We start from the raw sequence: 21579 nt of genomic DNA on the forward strand, positions 1-21579 counted from the left end.
TTAGCAGTTATAGATGAGACAGCCTAAAGAAAGAAGCTAAAAGCTTTAGATCCTTAAAGCACATGCTCAGAACAGACATCCGAAATCTTTATCTTCACTCGCAACTCATTCAGCACTATACACAGGCTCCTCAGCTGCCAGGAACAGATGACAGAGTTCATCTGAAATATGCAGCAGCTTCATGCAATTGCTGCCAAAATAGCACAAGATTAATGGCCTCAGAAGCTGGGACACCCTGGTATCGGCTCGCATTCTTCCCCGAGAAATGCTAACTGATGCTACGGAACCTCAGCTCCTCTATTTATGTAGATGGTGCAATTTATAAAATGAGCTACAACAGTTCTCGCAAAACCAGATGTACTAAAAGGAGCATTTTTTTTTTTTTTAAAGGATTAGTCGCGATCCACGCATCTAAATCTGCAAAAGTGAATTTTCAGTTATCTAAAAAGTATGTGTGTACTTTTAGCAACGTAGCAGAGAGGTACTCTGGTAGGAATACAGGGGGGGGGGGGGAGGCTGGAGGAGACATTTAAACCATGCGCATACATTTATTTTTCAATAATCCCCATGCAGACATGTATTTTAGCTGCATACCATGCTGATATTCAGAGACGATGGACGGGAGAGCCTTGTTTTTGAAAGCTGGCTGGTTGTGTGCAGATTGATAAAGGACGTGCACACATTTAAAGTTAAATGACCAATAGAAAATTTACCCTCAAATGGAAAAAACCTTTTAGTGCATCAGGATCTTAGTCTCCAAAGGCAAAGGCAGAGGAAGGTGGCCAGATCCATGAGTGAAAAAAAAAATTCTCTTTTCAGTAGTTGGTCCTTTGTTCAAGGCAAGAATACCATTTCATTGAGTAATCTAATCAATCATATTTCATGAGCACCCTAAAAGGAGGAGAAGCTGCCTTTCAAGGAGGTGGTGCACTGGCAGAGCTGCATGTTAGAGTCTCAGTACTGGCATATCAAGGCAGGAGAGGGTAAATTGCCAAGATGCAGATGCGAAATCACTACCAAAGTATTTGGCACAGAACAGTGATTTTCGAGGGGCACGTGAGAAAGGTGTGCAGACCACTGGTGTCTAGGCTTGTACTTTACATTCCTCCTAATGGGTCACCAGGACAGCCATTTTACACCAAAGCTCTGACATGGTAGCAAACATGCTCGGTGCCAACACTCACTCACACCTCCATTAAATGACAGTGGAAAAACCAGTTTAGTCACTTGCTTTCTCAACTGCAGCCAATTTATAGAAACGCAAATGTTCTGGCCATTTCAGAAACCGTGAGCCAACTGGCAAGAATCCCTTTTAAGTGGTGTTTCAACTTGGCGATTTTTAAATGCTTTTCTCTGGACACAATCTCAGCAGGCTGAAAACCAGGCAGTCAGTCTAATGTTGTGGCAGGACCTTCTTCTGTCTTTAGAACTGGGGGCATCACTTATTGAAGTCCTATAATTTTCTCTCTGTTGAGATATTTCTCCCAGTTAATTTGTTGCTACTTTTTCTAAATAAAATAAATTGGACTAGCAATAATTTTACCCCATGTCCTAGTGGCATGTTTTATGTTCCAAACACCCTGTCATTTTCACAGTTGGTATCTCAGGGTAGGCAGATAGTGAAGGTACAAGTACACTGCTTCCTAATGTTTCTGCGAAGTTATACAATTACAGATGTTCCTAAACCATATAAAGAACACACCCACATTCCTCTCAAAAACAGATCTCTCTAAATGCACCTAAACTGCAGGACGAGGGAGCTGGACAGAAGCTGCACTCTCAGGATTAACTAAAAAGCAGTTATCTCACTGCCCAAGTGTTGGAGAGAGATAACCTAACATCTTTCTTCAGTAGTGTTTGGCATTTCAAAAACCAAACAATGTTTCCTTACAAAGTCAGACAGGAAGAGGATACAGAGTGGATTTTTTTAAGTTTCTGTTTGCAGATTTAGGAGACTTTTCAGGATTTTTTGCTTTAATTTGGTTCATTATGAGAAAATAAATGAAGCGCTGCCAGTAGTTACCTGGGTCTTTTTTGATTTGGCACAGACTTTGACGTAAGATAGCTTTCCTTTTTTTTTTTTTTTGGGCAGGTTTAATTCTCTGGTGTTACATCATCATGCCCCCAGCAGAATCACGGGGCAGGGCATTAGCCCCCGAATTATACAGGTTCTCAAATTTCAGACAAAAAGCTGAGAAAGCTCATAGCTCAGACCCTGCACTTGGATCCTAGCCAAAAGGAGGCAGAGTGTGATACTCCAGTTTATTCAGTCTGAAGAGAAACTTAAAAGAGCAGATCAGCGGCACAAGACTGTAAAACAAACTGCATGTCCATAGCTTGCATTCTCTCACAGTAATTCGCAACTTAGACATGTAAAGTGACATCGGATTTTTAAAAAAGGGGGGTGTCCAGTAGCCATTACATGGGAAGTTGCCTGGAGGTTAGGAAGAGTTCCTCCAACAGCTGTTAATGCCTTATTATACTTTTTTCTCCACCTTCCTTTGGGCTGGGCAGCTTTCCTCAGGCTCCCAGGTTTCCTCCATAACCAGAATCTTCTTCTGTCCAGTCCCCCTCACAAGGACAGGATGGGAGAGAGGCAGTGACTCTTCCCTTACACTCCACTGGTTTTTGCTCTTTTTCCTTTTTACACTGATGAAGGCAGCAAAGCTCTCCAAAGCTAATCAAGCACGTATTACCTTAGTAGTCCAATAAAAAGGGTCACCTACAACTTGTCTGTTGACCTTTATTGCTTGCTTTTGCCCAGAAATCACTGCCAGGATACTTAATGGTGAGAAAGTGTTATTGGGGGCCTGCTCCTTCTCCTGTTTCACTCCAGCCAGAAACACCCCCCCCCCCCCCTGCATTCCAGCCTCTGCTATCCTAACCCAGGTCACATTCCCTTTATCTTTCTGCCGGCCTTAATTAGTCACCCATTAAGTACCACTTTATAAAGGAATGCTGAAACAAACAGCAGGGCCCCCAGAAAGGGAATCTCTCTGGCGTGCAACTCTTCCCCGCAGGGAGAGGTAAATTACTGAAAAAGCCCAGACTTAAGAGAGGCCAATGTAGCGTTTTCCACCAAGCGCCTCTGCTGCCAGCCCACTTGGTTTCTCTTACTTCTGAGTGCAGAAGCAGCTCAGCTGCCTCGCTTGCTACTAATGAGCTCAAACAGCAATGGATAATAAGCCACCTCCAGAAATACACCAAGACCTACAGGGAGATGCAGGTGAAGCCATTCGCTGGCCCTGCCTCCTCCTCCACTCCCTGCCCTATTGTGCCTTTACTGCCGGAGTTTATAGGACCAGAAGACGCAAACAGAACGTAAGCTTGTTTTGATTGTGCTTATATGCCATGTGTGTACTTTTTCCAGCACAGATCACCCTGGGAGGTCACCTCATGTCCCAGCTCCGTTAGCAACAGCTACGGCATTTTCCTTTTCTACTCATACGATGATGAAAGCTCAACCACCACCACCAAGTGACACGATAATTTATTTTTTTTTTAATGGGAGAAAGAGCTAATCCACTCGTTCAGTTCTGGCCTAAATCAAAGTCTAACCATGCTTACACCTCCCTATACACGCCACCCTACTTAAATGAGCAAAAAACTATCTGGAACCAGGCAAGACGTATATGAAGAGTAAAGACAAGGCAGGAAAGGGAATGATCATCTTAAACACACCGACCCATCCAACCCAGGAAGAAGAAAGGAGAGGAGGCACAAGTAGTTTCTGGCTTCTTCCTCAGAGAGCAGATCTCTCTCGTCTATTTTGCAGCAGGAATGATTTGGAGATAGGGAAACCTAAAAACCTTTTATTTTAATGTGTTTGTTTCTGCATAATATAATCTATCTGGAACAGGTGGGCTGGTAACTGGGTGGAATGTAAATTACTGTAAATAAGTTAATAAAAACTGCTGTGGCCAATGGTAGATCAGGTAAAATAGCAGCGGCATTTGCAGCATCCCCCAGTGTCAAAAGACTTAAACAGGACCTTCTATCGCCACAGGAAATAGCTGCTGGCAAGGAAACTGAAATCTGCCTGGCCATGGTAATGAAGGAGCTGCAACCTCTAAAGTTGCCAAGGACAGAGAGAATCCTGCTGCAAGGAAACAAATTAGCATGGAGGTGGCTTCCTTTACAGCGTAGTTCTCGGTTTCAAAAGTGAGTGGATGGACTGCAGTTAAAGAACTTCCTTGTTGAAAGATGCTGTGGGACTGCAGAAGGACAAGGCCAAAACCACTGCTGAACTGAAGAAAAGGCTTTGAAGAGAAACAATGGGAGAATTTGGGGAAGTCTAGAAGGAAGAGAAGATAATGAGCCAATCAAATTTATGGCAACATTTCTGCAAATGCTGCAGTTTCGGAAAGATTTTGAAAGAAAGAGTGCAGCGTGCGCCTTTCCATACCACCAGCAGAAATGCCTAAGGCCAATGGTGATTCATCTCTTCACAGTCTCAATTATTGGAAACTGTGAAAAAATAAAAAAGTCAAACAGACTCCTGTACTATGGGAAGGAAAGACAATTTGGATTCTCACTAATCTAAATAAAGTCAATGCACAGAAAAAGGAAGAACCTGTTTAGCTGGGCCCATTCTCATGTTGATTCAAAGCCAGCAAATCAATGAGTGGGATTTAACACAAGGAACTTGTTTATTTCTGTTTCCATTGGGGCTTATATCCCGCCTTACTGAACACAAAGGGAACATTCAAAACACTTACAAACAGATAAATAATATACAGCATCAAATACAACTCAATAAAATTTTACTGCAAATGTAAAACATTCAATACAGTTCATAAACTAATAACCAACTAAATCCAACTCCCTACTCTCACTAGGGGATGAATTCAGTTATGGTACATTAAATGCGCTAAATCACCATATACCATCCACCGCCCTCCTCTTTACTAGAGAACAGCAATGAATTCCACATGCAGGGCTGGAATTAGGCAAGTGCAAAATTCTGAAGGTGCTCAAAAACTGACAGTCCCCCTGCTGCTCTCAGATTTCCTGGGAAAAAATGTCCCATGTCCGATCCTCTGCCTAAGGGCACCATAATCTTAAATCCAGCCCTATCCACATGCAGTTAAGGGACAGCTATCCTGCTGCTCCAGCCACTAATATCATTCAAGAAAGTCTCTATGCATGAAACACAATTAGGATGGGTGCTAGATCAGAAACGTGGTTGCAGTGGTAGTTCCCTTAAATGTGCAGAGACAAGTTACAGGCAAGACAAGTGTTTCCCAACCATCTCCTGGAGGTATGACTATTCAGGATTATCACAATGAATATTCATGAGATAGATTTATATACACCAAAATGTCCAATGTATGCAAATCTCATGCATATTCATTATGAATATCCTGAAAACCCAACTTGGTTAAGACTACCTCCAGGACAGGGCTCGGAAACACTGGATTAGACTAAACTAAAAAGCCTCTTCAGCTAACCTGCTCATTGATCTTCACTTTTGCATTCAAAAGGTTGTGGAATTCTTTTGTGAAGATTAATTCTGTCACAACTGCTAACCAAACACTCAGTTGTACATTCCATGTACACTATGGGTGCTATTTTACCCTTTTGAACATAAAGTGGAGAATATCCCAAATTCAAAAGGTATCTGCAGACATATCCTGGTCAAGGACACTGATCTATGAAAGGTTGTGTGAAGAAAGGCAGGTCTTGGGTGATATAAACATCATTGTGTAGTGGGTTATCATCAACAAATGGATGTATGGGGGAATAATATTTGCAAGAGCAGGAAACAAGGGAGGGGAGTTAAATGGAGAGCTCCAGTTATGATATGCATGGTTGTGTTTAGTTTGGCGTCAACAAAATGTGTATACCAAACAGATGCACAATATTTTGCTGCTTAGTGAGACAGGGCAAGGAGTAGAGGTCCAAAGTATTATAGCTATCAGAATATTTCAAGATTTGACCTTTGCTGCTGCTCCCTTTAGGTGTTCCCAGGTGGTCAGGATTCTCTCTAAAACACAGTCCCGGGTATTTTGAGCAGGGATCATGCTTTAGTCTCTAGTCATCCACGTAGATATTAAGGAATTTTGGACACTGTTGTGGAGATGGAAAACACTGAATACAGTTTTGGTGGTGAAAAGCATGAGCCATGTAGTTCAGCCAGTTATGTCATATCTTCATTCAGGGAATAGTCCAAAAAGAGTGAAAAGAAGGATGAGTGGCATAGTAAGTGTCATCAGAACAGATTTATTTAACACATTTCTAGCTCAAGCTACCTTTAATCCTAGGCAGGTTGCAACATAACATGCATAAAAATAAAACTCGTGAGATGTAGTTGTTGTCAGACCATTTCTATATGCACTGAACAGGATTGGGGCCAGCATATAGCTTTGCAGAAGTCCACTATGCTATCTCTTCCATGCACTTATCCCATACCAAGGTGAACACAATCATCCATTAGAGAGAAAAGTGTTTATATAACTAACAACTCAACCTGGAAGTACTCTTGACAACTTTGGAAGCAGGCCAGTTGGCCATACTCTTATCATAGGCTACTTTAAGATCCAGTAACACTAAATGTGTCTTCAGGTTCTTTTGAAAATCATTTTCAATATAGGATGCATGTGCCAAAACTTGATTAAATGCACTGTGGCCCTTGCAAAATCCAGCTTGCTTTGCATCATCTCTACTTCTGAGGATATCCGTGGTAGAATGAAGTGCTCATGGATTTTATAGCACACAGAGTAGTGCAACTGGACAACAGCTAGCTGCCAGCATAAGGTCTTTATCACATCTTGGAAAGGAATAACTTTTGGTATATTCTATGTCTTTGGGAATGAGCTTGAGCTAATAATTCCTGTATAGAATGGAGTCAGTCATAGGCGAGCACAAGGTCCAAACTGTTTCAAGAATTCTGGTAGGATGTTTTCATAGGAAATAGTATATAACAGCAGATAACCACCCAAATGGTCCATCCAGTCTGCCCAGCAATTACCAGCAACTCTGCCATATTTCAAGCTGCTTAGGACTTTTTACAATTTACTAATTTCAAAGGGATCAGGGCTGTTGTGTTCCATGTGTTGCTTCCAATATTGCTTCAGTTCATGATATATGGGAGGGGGGGTTTTATATTATTTTCCATTGGTGTTTTAATTACATATAGAATGTTACAGACAATTTAGGTTGGAGTGACCAAGGAACAATTTGGTATACGTGGTTTTTGTGCTGGTCTAAAGCAGCAGATAAAGGTTCTAGGATTTCAGATTCAATCATGTGATGTTTAACTCTGTTGTGGATTCTTCCCTTATAGCATTGTGTGTAGTGTTAAGAGACTTGATCCAATACTTCATGGTCACCAGATGAAGGAGATTCCTTTAGGACTACTGCAGTCTTTGCATCAAGGCACAGAATGGATATGGGTTCATAACCATGAAGAAATCTGTGCAAGCAGCTATATAAATGCTACCATCAAAACAGACGTTTGCCTCTTTCACAGATATATTTTGCAAGGATACTGTTAAAATGTTATAGTTTACAATCACAGAGTACATTGTCCAGTCTGCTTTGAGGAAATTCCATTGCATCTTCTTTTGGCTGCTGATGAATGGAAGGCAAAAGCAAATATGGATAAACAATGGCCTGTGTTCATAGCGCAGGAAACCATCCAAGACTAGGTACTGTATTGGTAGGGTGGCCATCAGGGAACTAACCGAACCCTAGCCCAGATCAGTCCCATATGGTTGAAAAGAACATTCTATGACATCGCAAAATATGTATAACAGAGGGGCTTCATCAGCAATGTTAGACTGTTTTATCTTATCATCTAAGTATGTGTTTTATTGCTTTAATTTATGCTATACTGTACCCCGCTCAGGAGATTCTCTTTATGAATGGTCTATAAATGACTGTAAATAATTAATAAAAAAGACTGGACATAAATAGCATGCCCATGTTTGGCATGGGGAAAGGAGCACAGTAGATTGAATCCTTTGACATAATATTGACCTGTTTCCTCAGTTCCAATGTGGATCTCTTGCAGGAAGACACCGATGGAAAGCTAGATGACAAAAATTTCCATGAGGTTACATTTGGCTGATGGCAAACTCTCCATGTTAAGCTGCAAGATTCAAAGGGCAAGCCTTGTTGCAAAAAAGCTAGGTAGCTGTTCAAAATCAGATAGATTCCATGCAAGGGCTATTTCTGAGGTTCTCTCAGAAAATAGTCTGCTAGAGGGATCATTTGTTTCCCCAGGAGGTCCTGTACACAAAGAGTATACGATATGAATGATGACCAATTGCACTCCTGATGTGAGATGCAAATACTGATCTGGTAAATTACTGATGACGTAAAGAAGCTTTTAGACCCTTGGAGAATCTTTTATCAAACAGATGCAGATTACGCATTTTTCTTCTTCCCTCATACATATACTAGAAGAAAACATTTCTTGATATCCAAAAGGTTTTATGGTTCAGTAGTTCAGGCAGAGGTTTATAGTTTACAAATACCCGAGACTGCAATTATGGAAGATATTTCAAATCCTGTAATTGCTCTTTGGGACCTTGGACAAGTCACTTCATCTTCCACTGCCTTAGGCACAAACTTAAGAGGTCATTTTCAAAAGGAATGATGAGTGTAAAAGTAAGCAGAGTTACTTATCTGTAACAGGTTTTCTCCAAGGACAACAGGATGTTAGTCCTTACACATGGGTGACATCCTCAGATGGTGCGTCATCCTCCCAGGTATCATAGGGTTCTCCTCATCCTCACTGAAGCCAAAGGGGAAGGGTCCCTAGGTGCAGGCAACAGTAGAATTGGATGGGGGGGGGGGGGGGGCAGCAGGCTTCTGTGTCTTGGTAGAGCTTCCTCGGAGAAGGAACTGGCGATGACCACCATATCGGTAGGGGAAGTCTTGGTGCCCCGCTGGGCACAGATGCTGTCCCAGGAACTGACTCCAGCTGGGCTGGTAATGCACAGATGAGCACGTTGAGCTTCTCCAGAAGTGGTATAAGGATGGGCGGCACTGGGTCCAGTGCTGTCAGTGCCACGTGACTGAAGCATTGCAGGGCTCCATCCAGCGCTAACTGGACTCTGGGCGCCAGCTCCTCCTTGAATGTTGCCGATGCCAACCCCGACTGGGAGGAAGGAGGGGTGGCTAGGTCCTCTTCAGACTCGAGGTGGATCGGTGAAGACCATCGCTTACCCCTGGCAACAATGGAGGATTGGCACTCCTCGCCGAGGGGTCATCGCAGTAAAAGCTAGTGCAACCACATACCTGGCATCATGCATGATGTGGACTGGTGCCAATCCTTCTTCTGCTGCCCTCAATGCTCAGCCCGGTCCTTCCCCAGTGCCGAGGCTGATAACGAGGAACCAGACATCCTCGGCCTAGAGATCAACAATGGTTGGACTCCGGTGCCCCTGTCCGCCGACAGCATTGATGGAACAGATGGTCCTGCCAATGTCAATTGCTCAGTGTCCATCGGTGCTACTCCTTGGTCCTTCAATGCCTCTGATGGCTTGGACTTCTTTGTCCTGAAGAGCTGTTCCATCTTAAGTCGAAACCAACGTCCCTTTGGGGTTATCAGGGCGCATAAGTGGCAACCCCAGATTTTATGTGATGCCCCTAGGCAGAGGACACATATCTCATGCAGATCCATGATGGAAATGGTCCTCAGGCACCGGGGTCATTGCCAAAAGCCGGACATGGCCATGTTGGATGAAAGAAAAGGCACAAACCAAAAATGATGCGATGGGGCGTCGATGGCAGGCGGGCACCACAGGTTGTCAACCGCAAAAGGAAACTTACCCAAATTGCCGAAAACCTTAAGAAGCACTACTGAGAGGGAACTGGCAACAGAATAGCACAGAAAAACTGTGAAAAACATGAGAAAAAGAGTTTTCCACAAAGCCAAAAACAGCCGTGAGCTCACTCAAACCGCAAGGTTTACAGCTCCACGGAAAAAAGAGAGACTAGAGAGGGACTCCGCGTGGATGTACTGGGCATGCTCAGGGTGCCTAGTCAAAGTTCTAGAAACTTTGATATAAGTTTTCTGCATCAGAGCTCCATCGGAGAAGCATATATCTTTACAGTCTTCACAAGTCCATTTACATGCATAAAAACTTTGGAAAATTCATTGCATTTCAAAGGAGTTATGCACATAAAGTGGCAATTTTCCAAAACCCAGTTTTATGCACGGAAATCCTTTTGAAAATTAGCTCAAGACTGTAAGCCTTCTAGAGACAAGAAAATATCTTATGTAGTTGAATAATTCACCTTGAACCAATTAGGTTGATACAATAAAGTGTGTGGGAAAACAGGTGCTCAGTGTTGAGCGTCCACTTTCCTAACGCACACTCAGCCACCTCTCCTGGGTGCATGATACTGTATTTAAATGAGGGGTTGCGCTAAAAAGAAGGCGCTAGGGACAATAGCGCGTCCCTAGCGGCTCCTTAGCAGCGGATGCCCAAGAGAGGTGGCTGTCAGCGGGTTTGGAAAACAGATGCTCAATTTTATGAGCGCCCGTTTTCCTAACCTGTGCACAGGTTAGCAAAACGAACCTTTTCCTAACGAACGTTTTCCTAACTGACTCGCCGGCACTTTTTTATTATTATTTTTTTTAACCTTTTGGTTCTTCCGACTTAATATTAAGTCGGCAGATGGTTAGTGTTACAGTCATTAGGTAAAATCTAGTAAATAGTGTCATTAGGCGGGTGATAATTTCTGAACGTTAAATATGTGAAACAGGCGCACTTTTTTTTTCTGTATTCCGGGCGAATAACTAATAGCCTCATCAACATGCATTTGCATGTGATGAGTGCTATTAGTTTTGGGAGGCTCTGGATGCACTAAATCCCTTATTGTATAAGGGGTAGTGGACGCGTGTCCAAAACGCGCTGAGCGCACTTTACTGTATTGGCCTGAATGCAAAGGTGCGAGCTAAATCTACAACAAACAAAAACTAAGAAACTGATAGATATTTTACCTTGCTTGCTTTTAAATGTCATCCTTTACAAGTGGAGATATATAGCTGGTGGATTTTAGTATGGCTGACGTACAAATATGAAGCTGCTGCAGCCAAAAAATAACAAAAATCTTCAGAAAATCTGAAACCCATAAATCTTTCTGTATCCCAGGTGCCATAACTGCAATCTTTTTTTAATATGGTAATAGTATCCTTCCAGACAGTTTTGTATTCACTAAATGAAAACTAACTTATGTACAAATTCTTGTGAATTCAATACAAATATGATCACAAACTATCTCCAAATTGCACAAACATACTGGAATAATTTGTATGGCCTATCTAGTCTAGCCATTCACACATCTCAACTCTGCAATCCGTCCCACTCCCTCAGCAATCCCCAGGCTTGTCCATGCTTTCATGGTTAGACAGGTTATATATTTTGCAGCCCAGAAAGGAAAAACCTTTCCTTGAAACTGAACTTCAAGTCAGTTGACCATTTTAATGGACGAGACCTAGAATTATATGTATATGTTTATAATCTCAAGAACTCAGGCTCAGAGTCAAATGTCTTAAATGTTTTTTGAAGACTAGAAGGTACGGCTAAAGGGTTTGTAATAAACAGGCAAACTATTCCACGAGGGCTTTCTCAATTTCCTTCACTCCATAAAGCTAGTCTTATGGCCTGGATTGGCCACTGTTGGAAACAGGATGCTGGGCTTGATGGACCCTTGGTCTGACCCAGTATGGCATGTTCTTATGCCAAAACTTGGATCAACTTCTTAGCAAAAGTCACAGAAACGGCAAACTACAAAAAACCCCCATCCCAGCCATCACAGATATTGGCTGAGAAACTGAGCACCAGAATTCCGATAAAGGTGAAGTGACCAGCAGAGCATGGCTGGGCCAGTTCTTTTCATTACCCTTATTAGCAATCTGCTTTGAGAATGTTTATGGAAATGCTGAATCTCAAATGGAATAAACAATATTGTAGAGAGACTTGAGGCAAAATATGCAGATGATACAAAAATCTAACAGGGTAGACCTGAAAACAATGCTTGCAAAACCTGGAAGCATGGCCAAGGGTCTGGGAACTGTACTTCAGTGCAAAACAAAATGTACAACTATGCATTTGGGACACAAAATAAATTCATTAGTCACATATGAAGAACTAGAAACTATTAAACAAGAAAGAGACCCAAGTAAATCATCTCACATGGCCTCAAGGTTGCCAATCTTACGGGCCAATACAGTAAAGTCCGCGGGAGAGCGGGTGAACGCCCGCTCTCCTGTATTTAAATGAGGCCCGGCGGTAAAAATGGGCAAAAGGAGGCGCTGTCAGCGGGTTTGACAGCCGACGCTCAATTTTGCCAGCGTTGGTTCTCGAGCCCGCTGACAGCCACGGGCTCCGAAACTGGATGCCGGCAAAATTGAGCGTCTGGTTTTTGACCCGACAGCCGCCGGCCGACTTCAAATTTTTTTTTTTATTTTTTTTTACTTTTGGAAAGTTTCGGGACCTCCGACTTAATATCGCTATGATATTAAGTCGGAGAGTGCACAGAAAAGCAGTTTTTACTGCTTTTCTGTGCACTTTCCTGGTGCCGGAAGAAATTAGCGCCGACCTTTGGGTAGGCGCTAATTTCTGAAAGCAAAGTGTGCGGCTTGACTGCACATTTTGTTTTCTGAATCGCATGGGAATACCTACCGGTAATAGGGCCATCAACATGCATTTGCATGTTGTGGGCGCTATTAGGTTCAGCGGGTTGGACGCGCGTTTTCGGCCCCTTACTGAATAAGGGGTACGGGAAAACGCGTGTCCAGTGGCGGGTTAACAGTGTGCTCCGACGGAGCGCACTGTACTGTATCGGCCTGACTGTAATAGAGCAACAGAGAAAACTTAGCTGCAGAGAGATTCTTTGGCTTACTCACCAGGGAAGAAATGCACTGACCATCTACCCTACTGCCCCTCCCCCCCAGCCTTCCGCACACACAGTCCTCTCATGCTTCCCCACTCTGTGGCCCTTTGATTCTTCTCCCCCTCCCTCCCAATGTGCAACCCTCTCCCCTCCCCCCCACCCCTCACCCTCTTCCCTGCAGCCTCCTACCCCCAGGCGGGACTGAACAATGCTGCCTTCTCCAGAACATGTCCTGCCAGCCATGAAAATCTACTCACTTGAGATGAGTGGATTTCCAAAAGCCTGTTCAGGTGCATAAGTAATAGATTTATTAGTAGAAAAGAGGCAGGCAATGCTGTCCTTGCATAGCTCACTATTGAAAAAGCACTCTGAGTATTGGGTTCAGTTCCGGGCGAGCGTACTTTGACAAAATGGAAGCAGTTCAGACAAGAGTCACTAAAATAGTATGCAGCCTACAAAACAGAGGCTTAAGACACTCCAAATACATTCACTGAGGGGAAAAAAAGGAAAGAGGATAGAAATGTTCAAATATTTAGGAAGTCTCAAAATAAAAAAAGGGCAATTTTCCACTGTATAGAAATTAAGGGCAAGGAGTCATGATATGGATGGAGAGAAAGGAACATGTCAGCAAAATAACACAATATGATCTCTGTCCAAGTAATAATTAAAATGCAATACAGAAAAAAGTAATTACACTTTTCTGTGCAGAATTTCAAGAGTACCGTAAAATTTTATTATAAGGCCTCCAATTCCTATATCCCATGCTTGAAACACACATCCTTCACCACTGCAGGTCTCTCCCTGCCCAGGCTCAACCCCCACTCCCCAGCTCGCTTTCTGTCCCTATCCCCAGTCTCAACCTCCTCCCAAGCTCACTGCCCTCCCTCCCACACATCCAATTCTCCCCCCCCCCCCCCCCCCCCAGGCCTGACCTGCCTCTTCAGCTCTCTCTCTTCTCCTCCAGACTCAACTCCACCCAACCTACTCTCACTTCCTTTCCTCCAGGTTCAAACCACGCCCATTTCCATCTTTCCCATGCCATGCAGCAGCCACTTCCCTTCTTCTTCTGGTCCATGAGGGCAGACACTGCCACCTCCTTCCTATTATGGATCCACTATCACTGCCTCCTGGTCTACACACCAAATTCCACGTGATAAATATAACATTCTGTGCACAAATTCTGCTTTACACAGATTTGCCCCAGGAGTAAGCACCTGGAATAACTTACTAGCAGACGTGGTGGAAACCAAAACTGTGACAGAATTTAAACCCACGTAAGACAGGTACATAGGGCAGTGATAGAAAAGTGAGAGGTTGTGTAAAAGAACATTGGGGTGGGGGCGTCTATGAGAGACAGTTGAAGTACAGGCGCTTGTATGCTCATCTAACCCAGAATGGCAGAGGACCAAAAGGGTAGATGATAAAATATGAGTTGAAGAATAAGTGATATCCCACAGCCAGCAGGGATGTATCCCCAATCAGAGCAGTGTAAATAGGAATAGAGCAGACTGGGTGGATCAATTCTTATCTGCTATCATCTACTAATGTTATTAAGTTACAATTCCAGTTTCCATCCACATAATGCTAGGAAACTGGTAATCTACAAATCGGACAAATTACTGTTACAATTCAATTTCTGCAGATGAAGATACTAGATAGCAGATTACAAGAACACCTCACCACTCTCTGCTTTCATTCAACAGGGCCATTCTGCCAGATTTATAGACGAAGAAATGCAATGTGCCATGCAAATACCCAGGAAAAAACCTGTTTCAACACAAGGAGAAAAAAACCCCCAAAAGTACCCCCTTTTGCTGCTTGTAACGCCATAATACTATAAAAAATATTCAGCCTACACTTACTGCTGATAAAACACTGAGAAACATTCACTGGCACCTATCACAGCCCATAAAATACCACCTAACCAACTCATCAGGAGCAAATTTTCCATCCTGATCTAAAAGGAACTCTACCATGTGATAAGAAGAAATGAATGACCTGCAGACATACATATGCATAGATCCCCACTGCATTCCACAAACCCACAGGATTACATGAATCATCCACCTGCATATCCAGCAGTGCAGTATCTCTCACCCAATGCAAGAAATGTCCCAACAAATGATGATATGTGGGAGAGACAAAACAGACCCTTCAAAACAGGATGAATCAATACTGACATAATATATCCAACCCTGACAAAGTCACCTGCAGGTCAGCAAATCTCCCTACCAGGACACTCAATGACTCCACTTTCTCTGCATTAATCTTTAAAGGAAATTTTAGAAGTTTCAGGCAGAACTAAAGATGTATCTGGGATGTGGATACATCTGCACACTTACAGGGCTAAAAAAAAAAAAAATACCCATCGGAAACCCTTTGGATACCCTGCCACAAACCAAAAATGTGGTAGTGGATAAGACACTAAACACAAAGGGGCCCGGTCAATATTCAAAGACATCAGGTTATCTAATTATCCGGATAACTTAGGAGAGATATACAGCAGCACAGCTATGCTGCTGAATATAACTAGTTAAGTTCTAGTTATCCGGATAACTTTAGACCTGTTAACTTATTTGGTCAACTTAACTGGTTAAGGCATGTATCCGGTTAAGGTAACCAGATAAGTAGCACCGCCTCGATCCCCCCATTCAGTGGATACTTTACTGGTTAAATCCTATTTATACAGCTAAGTTGGAGATTTTAAGAGTCTATTTATTTTTTTTTTAGATATGCCAGTTTCTTTCCTTGAAGTCTCATCTGAAGAAGAGATGTATGGAGTTTTAAAAGTTCATCTACTAAACACACTAGCTCTTTTGGTCAGATTATAAAGGTATCACAACATAGAGTCCCCCTCCTCTCTTGAAATAATATGGTTACCAGAACTTTGCACTAATAAAAGCTAAAATATAAGTAACACAGAATGTTAATTTATGAGACAATCTTCATGATTGCTGTATCTGTAATGTCCTGATGCTATATATATCAGGATTATCCTTATTTAACTGAATGAAAGGTTCTAGAGAGAATCCAAACAAGGGGGAACACATGAACCCTGATTTGTGGCCTTGCTCAGGGGAAAAAAAAAAGTTCTGTGAACATCTCCTGATTTGAAGTTTAGCTTTGAGAGAAATATGTGGTTACCCAATCCAACTCAACTATCTGGGCTCACTTTTCTGCAGTAAGGTCTTTATAAAGGAAACCACCTTCCACCCTACCAAAGGCCAAAATCTTTTTCTATTTCTATTCCTCTACCAACCATTCATCCCTGACCCCTATTCAGTCTAAAAACTTGAAAGGAGGATGTGGTTGTGGAGTACAGGAATTCGTCACACTTGTTATCAGACTTCCTAGATCTGCTTCCTGATGAGGCAGGGAATTTTAGCTCCGATTATATTATTTACCTTGCAATGAGTAACAAACAAACTCAGAGATAAAATAAAACCCATTAAATCATAAAAGTGCTATCCCCGCTGCGAAGCAGCACTCACCGCACGCCCCCCAGCCCCGTCCCAGCTCGGCTCTTTGTGGCAGGGACCGTTTCCGGCGGCAGGTGCAGCACAGGCCCTGGCTATCGGATTGCGGTCCCACCCCAGAGACAAAAGAGTAAAGGGGGGGGGGGGGGGAGCCTCTGGCGAGCGTGGAATCCACGGAGCGGCTCCACTCCTCTCTCCCCCTCGCCCCCCGGACCACAGAGGAAGGCTCTTACCCCGGATCCCAATGCGCTGCCTTGCTGCCCCTCTCACATTCCGGCAGTTTCAGTCCAGCCGCCGCTCTTACAGCTCCTAGCAGCCGAGTTTCGTGACGCGTGAGAAGGGGGAAGAGCCTCGGCTCCTCCCCGGGGCGGAGAGAAAGGAGGAGGAGGAGAAGGGGCCGAAGGGTATGCGCACACATCCCGTTTTTAGCACCGTGACTCCCATTTTTTACTACCCGTTACAGATTCGGTTTTCATCAGGCAACGTGCAGGGCACCGCTCCCTTCCTTATCTCCCCCCTACCATCACGAGCTGTACAAAATCACTGGCCGTCCCCGAATCCCAGGCGCTACCTTCTCCAGCCCTCCCCTGCCATCCAAGGCAAGAGCCCTCCAGCTTTCAGCCCATTCTTTGCAATGGGCTCGGGCGGCAGCGCGCGGCACAGGCGCTGGGCTTTACCCCCTCCCCTCCGCCCGGATCCGGAGCCGCAGCACAGGGCGCTCCAGCCAATCCCCGGGCCGCGTTCAAAACAAAGCAAACAGGCTTTAGGCCACTCAGAGAGCCTGCGGCCCCTGGGAGATGTCACGAGCCAGCCCAAGGCTCTGCCCCCGCCTGCACTGTTATAAGCAGGACAAGAATTACCTGAAGTGCACGTCTCTCTGCCAGGCAGCTGAGTGGGTGCCAGCCCAAGCCTGGAGTAAACCCAGCCCTGGCAGCAATAGCTCACAGACACACAGCGGGAGGCTGGAATGAGGTTTCGCTAATCCTGGCCGTGCTGTTTCAGATGCAAAAAGGCAGGAACAGTAAGTCAGCAAAATAAAGCAGATGAACTAAAAAACCAAACAAACCCCCTTTATAATTTTATTTTAATTATTGTATTTCTGAAAAAGAAAGCTCAACTACACCAAACTGCCAAGCTTTTATCCCCTATAGAGACAAGTGTAAAAACCCCGTTATACAGTTTATATATAAAGTGTTATTACTATATGCCGACCCTCATCAGAAGCCCGTGATATACAAAAAAAGCGACAATAGCAGACAACTAAGAACAGATCCAAGACAAAAAGATAAAATCAGGAGTTATTACCACGTTAAGAGACAAAGCAACAATCACTCCGTTTTTGCATATTAAAATATATGTTTTATTCCAAAACGAGAACAGAAATGTGGCAAAGAAAATACGTGACAAGAAGAAAAACAAACCTAAGAATAGAAACAGGAAAAGAAAAAATATACAGCCATGACTTTTTTTTTTAAGTTTACCCAAACTTGTAGAGAAATGACAGCCCAGAAGTAAGACACACCCCTTTAAAAACAGGGTAAGCCTACACAATTCCATACAGAAAATATAGTTGCCCCCAGGTTCGGCCGCAGATGAGTCCCAGCAGTAATCCTCTAATTATACCTCATTAGCAACAGGCAAAAAAAAAAACCCACCCCTGTAAATTTATAGAGAGCTCTAAAATAGCAGATGTGCCAGAGTTTTAAAGGATTTGTAAAGTAGAAGCTTGGCTGAATTTTGGTCCTAGCTCAGATGTGTTTATTTGTAAACACACATTAAAGTGTGCCACAGCAAAGCAACCACTGTGTTTGATTGTTTACATCTAATAACCAAAAGAAATCTCCACTTCTGTGTGAAAGAATTCACTAATTCTCACAATCACATTTTTAATCAATATAAACATGCAGGATGAATGTTGACCATAAGTATAACGGTATTTGTTACTTTGAAATCAAACAATGTGATTGTGTGAATTAGTGAGCAAGTGAAAATTTACCATCGCTAGTGAGCATTTTACGGGAAACGGGCTGGCGATACATACATACACACTATAGATATCTCCTCCAAACAAATACCTTTTCATGTATCTAGCATTAATCATTGCTAGATGGGCAGGATGGCTCAGATTTGAGGCACAGTGTAAAATCATCACAGTCTAGCCCTATCCGCAGCCCCTGACAAACTGGGGAGCATAAGTAGCTACCTACAAAGATTTATGGATTGAAAAATGTGTGTGTGTGTGTGCGCCCTGAAGCTGCTTCAGAGACATCTGAAGAGGCCCTGAAAGCTAAGTACATCTGTGTATAATTTCTTTTCATGGGTCCCATAAAAGAAAGAACAACTTCTGGGCTGGAAAATGAAGCTGCAATATACTGAAGCTTTGCAGCTGGTGAGCTCCCTTGATATTTTTTCTTTGCTATGTATGTTTACTGAATGCTCTCTCATGCAACTGTACTAAAACATTGTGCCTTATACACAATTATGAAAATGAAGGTTAAGTGCCAAACACGCTTCTCCACGAACACAAGGATACAATACCAAATTTAGTAGAAACAAATATCAATTTTTGACACATATCAAGGTGCAGTTATTTCCTACACAAAGGACCAACAGAGATATTTAGGGCCTGCTTTACTAAGCTCTTTCCCATAGAATGGAAAAAAAATCTTATTAAATCAGTTATTAATTAACTTGATGAAAACTGTATTGTAGACAGAATACATAAATGACAGAAAAACAGAGTAACACATATGACAGAGAGTCCAACCAACCTATCTGGTCTGTCCAGCTATTCTGTGCACACTTCTAAGGATAGATGCTAGCTGTCAGCCAAAGTGTGACCATCTGAAAGATAGTCAGGACAGTCTATTTAGATATGTTTCTCAAAAAGTGAGAGCAACTGCTTTTGAGCCTGTGTCTGTCTGCCTATCTAGTCAGCCATTCGCAAGTGTCTGTATATGCGCAGCCAAGCAAAACATGCACAGACATACAATGAAGAACAGGAGCCAGGAGCTGCAGGGGTGGCAGGAGCAGAAGCCCCACCACAAAGGAACTAGGATGGTGGCAGCTGAAGCCACTGGGAAAGGGAACCCAAACCCCACCACGCAGAGAGGTCCCCCGGCCCCTGGATTCCGCGCAAGGCTCTTGCCCCCATCTCTGGTCTTCACAAAGCAGTAATGATCTCCAGTCACTTTTGCCCCTCCAGTACAGTAAAGCAAGATGATGTAGAGCCATTGCTAATCCAAGGCTGGTGACATTTTGGATTATTGCCATACAACAAAACTGTGCCGGGTTCAGGTCAGCCAATGCCATTTTTGTCGTACAGCACTAGTCGCACAGGAACAACTGGGGATCAGTCCTGCTTGAGAAGACTATAGATTGGCATGGGTAGAGGGGATCCAGGGGGCTGGTTGAAAACCCAAGAGGGCTTCAATTTTTATATATACCACCACACCACCCCTCACAAACACCCTTTCCCCCAGCCCCCATCTGCCTCCCCCATACACCCAACACCACTCCTTGCTGCAGAATCAGGTAAAGATACCCAAGTTTGCCAGTAGAGGAAGAGGAAACATGCCACTAAAAAAAAAAGCTTAGCATGGTCCTTGTCCAAACAGCCAACCTGCCTCCTAGGTCCCTTGCATAGCCTGCTAATCAGACACAGCTTTAAGCACCTGCATTTCCACTAGCACTTCTAGCTATTGAAGTACACCAGACAGACCTACCTACCAATTTCATTCTATCACCACAGCCTAATCATTATTATTATTTTAGATTTAGCCTATACCTTTGCATTGGTAGCTAATCTAGGGGTCAATGCAAAAACCAGAGCCACAAACCTGTGCACTGAAATTCAGCACATAATTTCCTAATTAACAAGCTAATTTGTTTTGTATCTCCGCTGCAGTAAACTAGTGGTATCCTAAAGCATTGCGAGTTTTAAAAAGTTCACAAACCAGAAAATCTGCACACAGAAAAACAAGTTTATGCACAGAAATCATGGTTTTCCACGTATAAAAAATTTCTGTGTGTAGTTAAGAGCAGAGAGTTGGGAGCATATTGTTTGATGTGTGCTCTTCACTTGTGTACACAAAAACTGTTTTCAGTGCACAAAGCTTTTTGTGTGCATAAATCATATGTCCTGCATCAGAACTCCAGCTTTCACTCATAGACCAACATTAGCCCTGGAAACTTTACTTCACCTCAGCATAAGTGGTGATGTCCTTTCGTGGATCACAAACTGGCTAAAAGACAGGAAACAAAGAGTAGGATTAAATGGACAATTTTTCTCAGTGGAAGGGAGTGGACAGTGGAGTGCCTCAGAGATCTGTATTGGGACCCTTACTTTTCAATATATTTATAAATGATCTGGAAAGAAATACGACAAGTGAGGTAATCAAATTTGCAGATGATACAAAATTGTTCAGAGTAGTTAAATCACAAGCAGATTGTGATAAATTGCAGGAAGACCTTGTGAGACTGGAAAATTGGGCATCCAAATGGCAGATGAAATTTAATGTAGACAAGTGCAAGGTGTTGCATATAGGGAAAAATAACCCATGTTATAGTTACACAATGTTAGGTTCCATATTAGGAGCTACCACCCAAGAAAGAGATCTAGGCGTCATAGTGGATAACACATTGAAATTATTGGTTCAGTGTGCTGCGGCAGTCAAAAAAGCAAACAGAATGTTGGGAATTATTAGAAAGGGAATGGTGAATAAAACGGAAAATGTCATAATGCCTCTGTGTCGCTCCATGGTGAGACCGCACCTTGAATACTGTGTACAATTCTGGTCGCTGCATCTCAAAAAAGATATAATTGCGATGGAGAAGGTACAGAGAAGGGTGACCAAAATGATAAAGGGAATGGAACAGTTCCCCTATGAGGAAAGACTAAAGAGGTTAGAACTTTTCAGCTTGGAGAAGAGATGGCTGAGGGGGGATATGATAGAGGTGTTTAAAATCATGAGAGGTCTAGAATGGGTAGATGTGAATCTGTTATTTACTCTTTCGGATAGTAGAAAGACTAGGGGGCACTCCATGAAGTTAGCATGTGGCACATTTAAAACTAATCGGAGAAAGTTCTTTTTCACTCAACGCACAATTACACTCTGGAATTTGTTACCAGAGGATGTGGTTAGTGCAGTTAGTGTAGCTGTGTTTAAAAAAGGTTTGGATAAGTTCTTGGAGATGTCCATTACCTGCTATTAAGTTCACTTAGAGAATAGCCACTGCCATTAGCAATGGT

General features: G+C 43.1%; 1 protein-coding gene across 9 annotated transcripts in view; it reads right to left on the reverse strand.

Moving 5' to 3' along the window:
- PAK4 (p21 (RAC1) activated kinase 4) overlaps positions 1-21579 on the reverse strand; it is an 88798-nt gene that overhangs the window by 27618 nt on the left and 39601 nt on the right. For 3 of the 9 annotated variants that reach the window (XM_029619535.1, XM_029619539.1, XM_029619534.1), the window contains exon 1: positions 16562-16676. The exons of 3 other annotated variants lie outside the window; for them this stretch is intronic. Coding sequence is in view for 1 of the 6 variants with exons in the window: in XM_029619532.1 (XP_029475392.1) it covers positions 16562-16746 (185 nt within the window). In the remaining 5 variants the exon portion in view is untranslated. Of the gene's footprint in view, positions 1-16561; positions 16994-21579 lie in introns of those variants that run through there. 3 more of the 9 variants (XM_029619532.1, XM_029619533.1, XM_029619537.1) reach the window with 3 other exon arrangements.

This window comes from Rhinatrema bivittatum, chromosome 11 (assembly GCF_901001135.1).
Source record: "Rhinatrema bivittatum chromosome 11, aRhiBiv1.1, whole genome shotgun sequence".
In the NCBI taxonomy this organism is placed as follows: Eukaryota; Metazoa; Chordata; class Amphibia; order Gymnophiona; family Rhinatrematidae; genus Rhinatrema; species Rhinatrema bivittatum.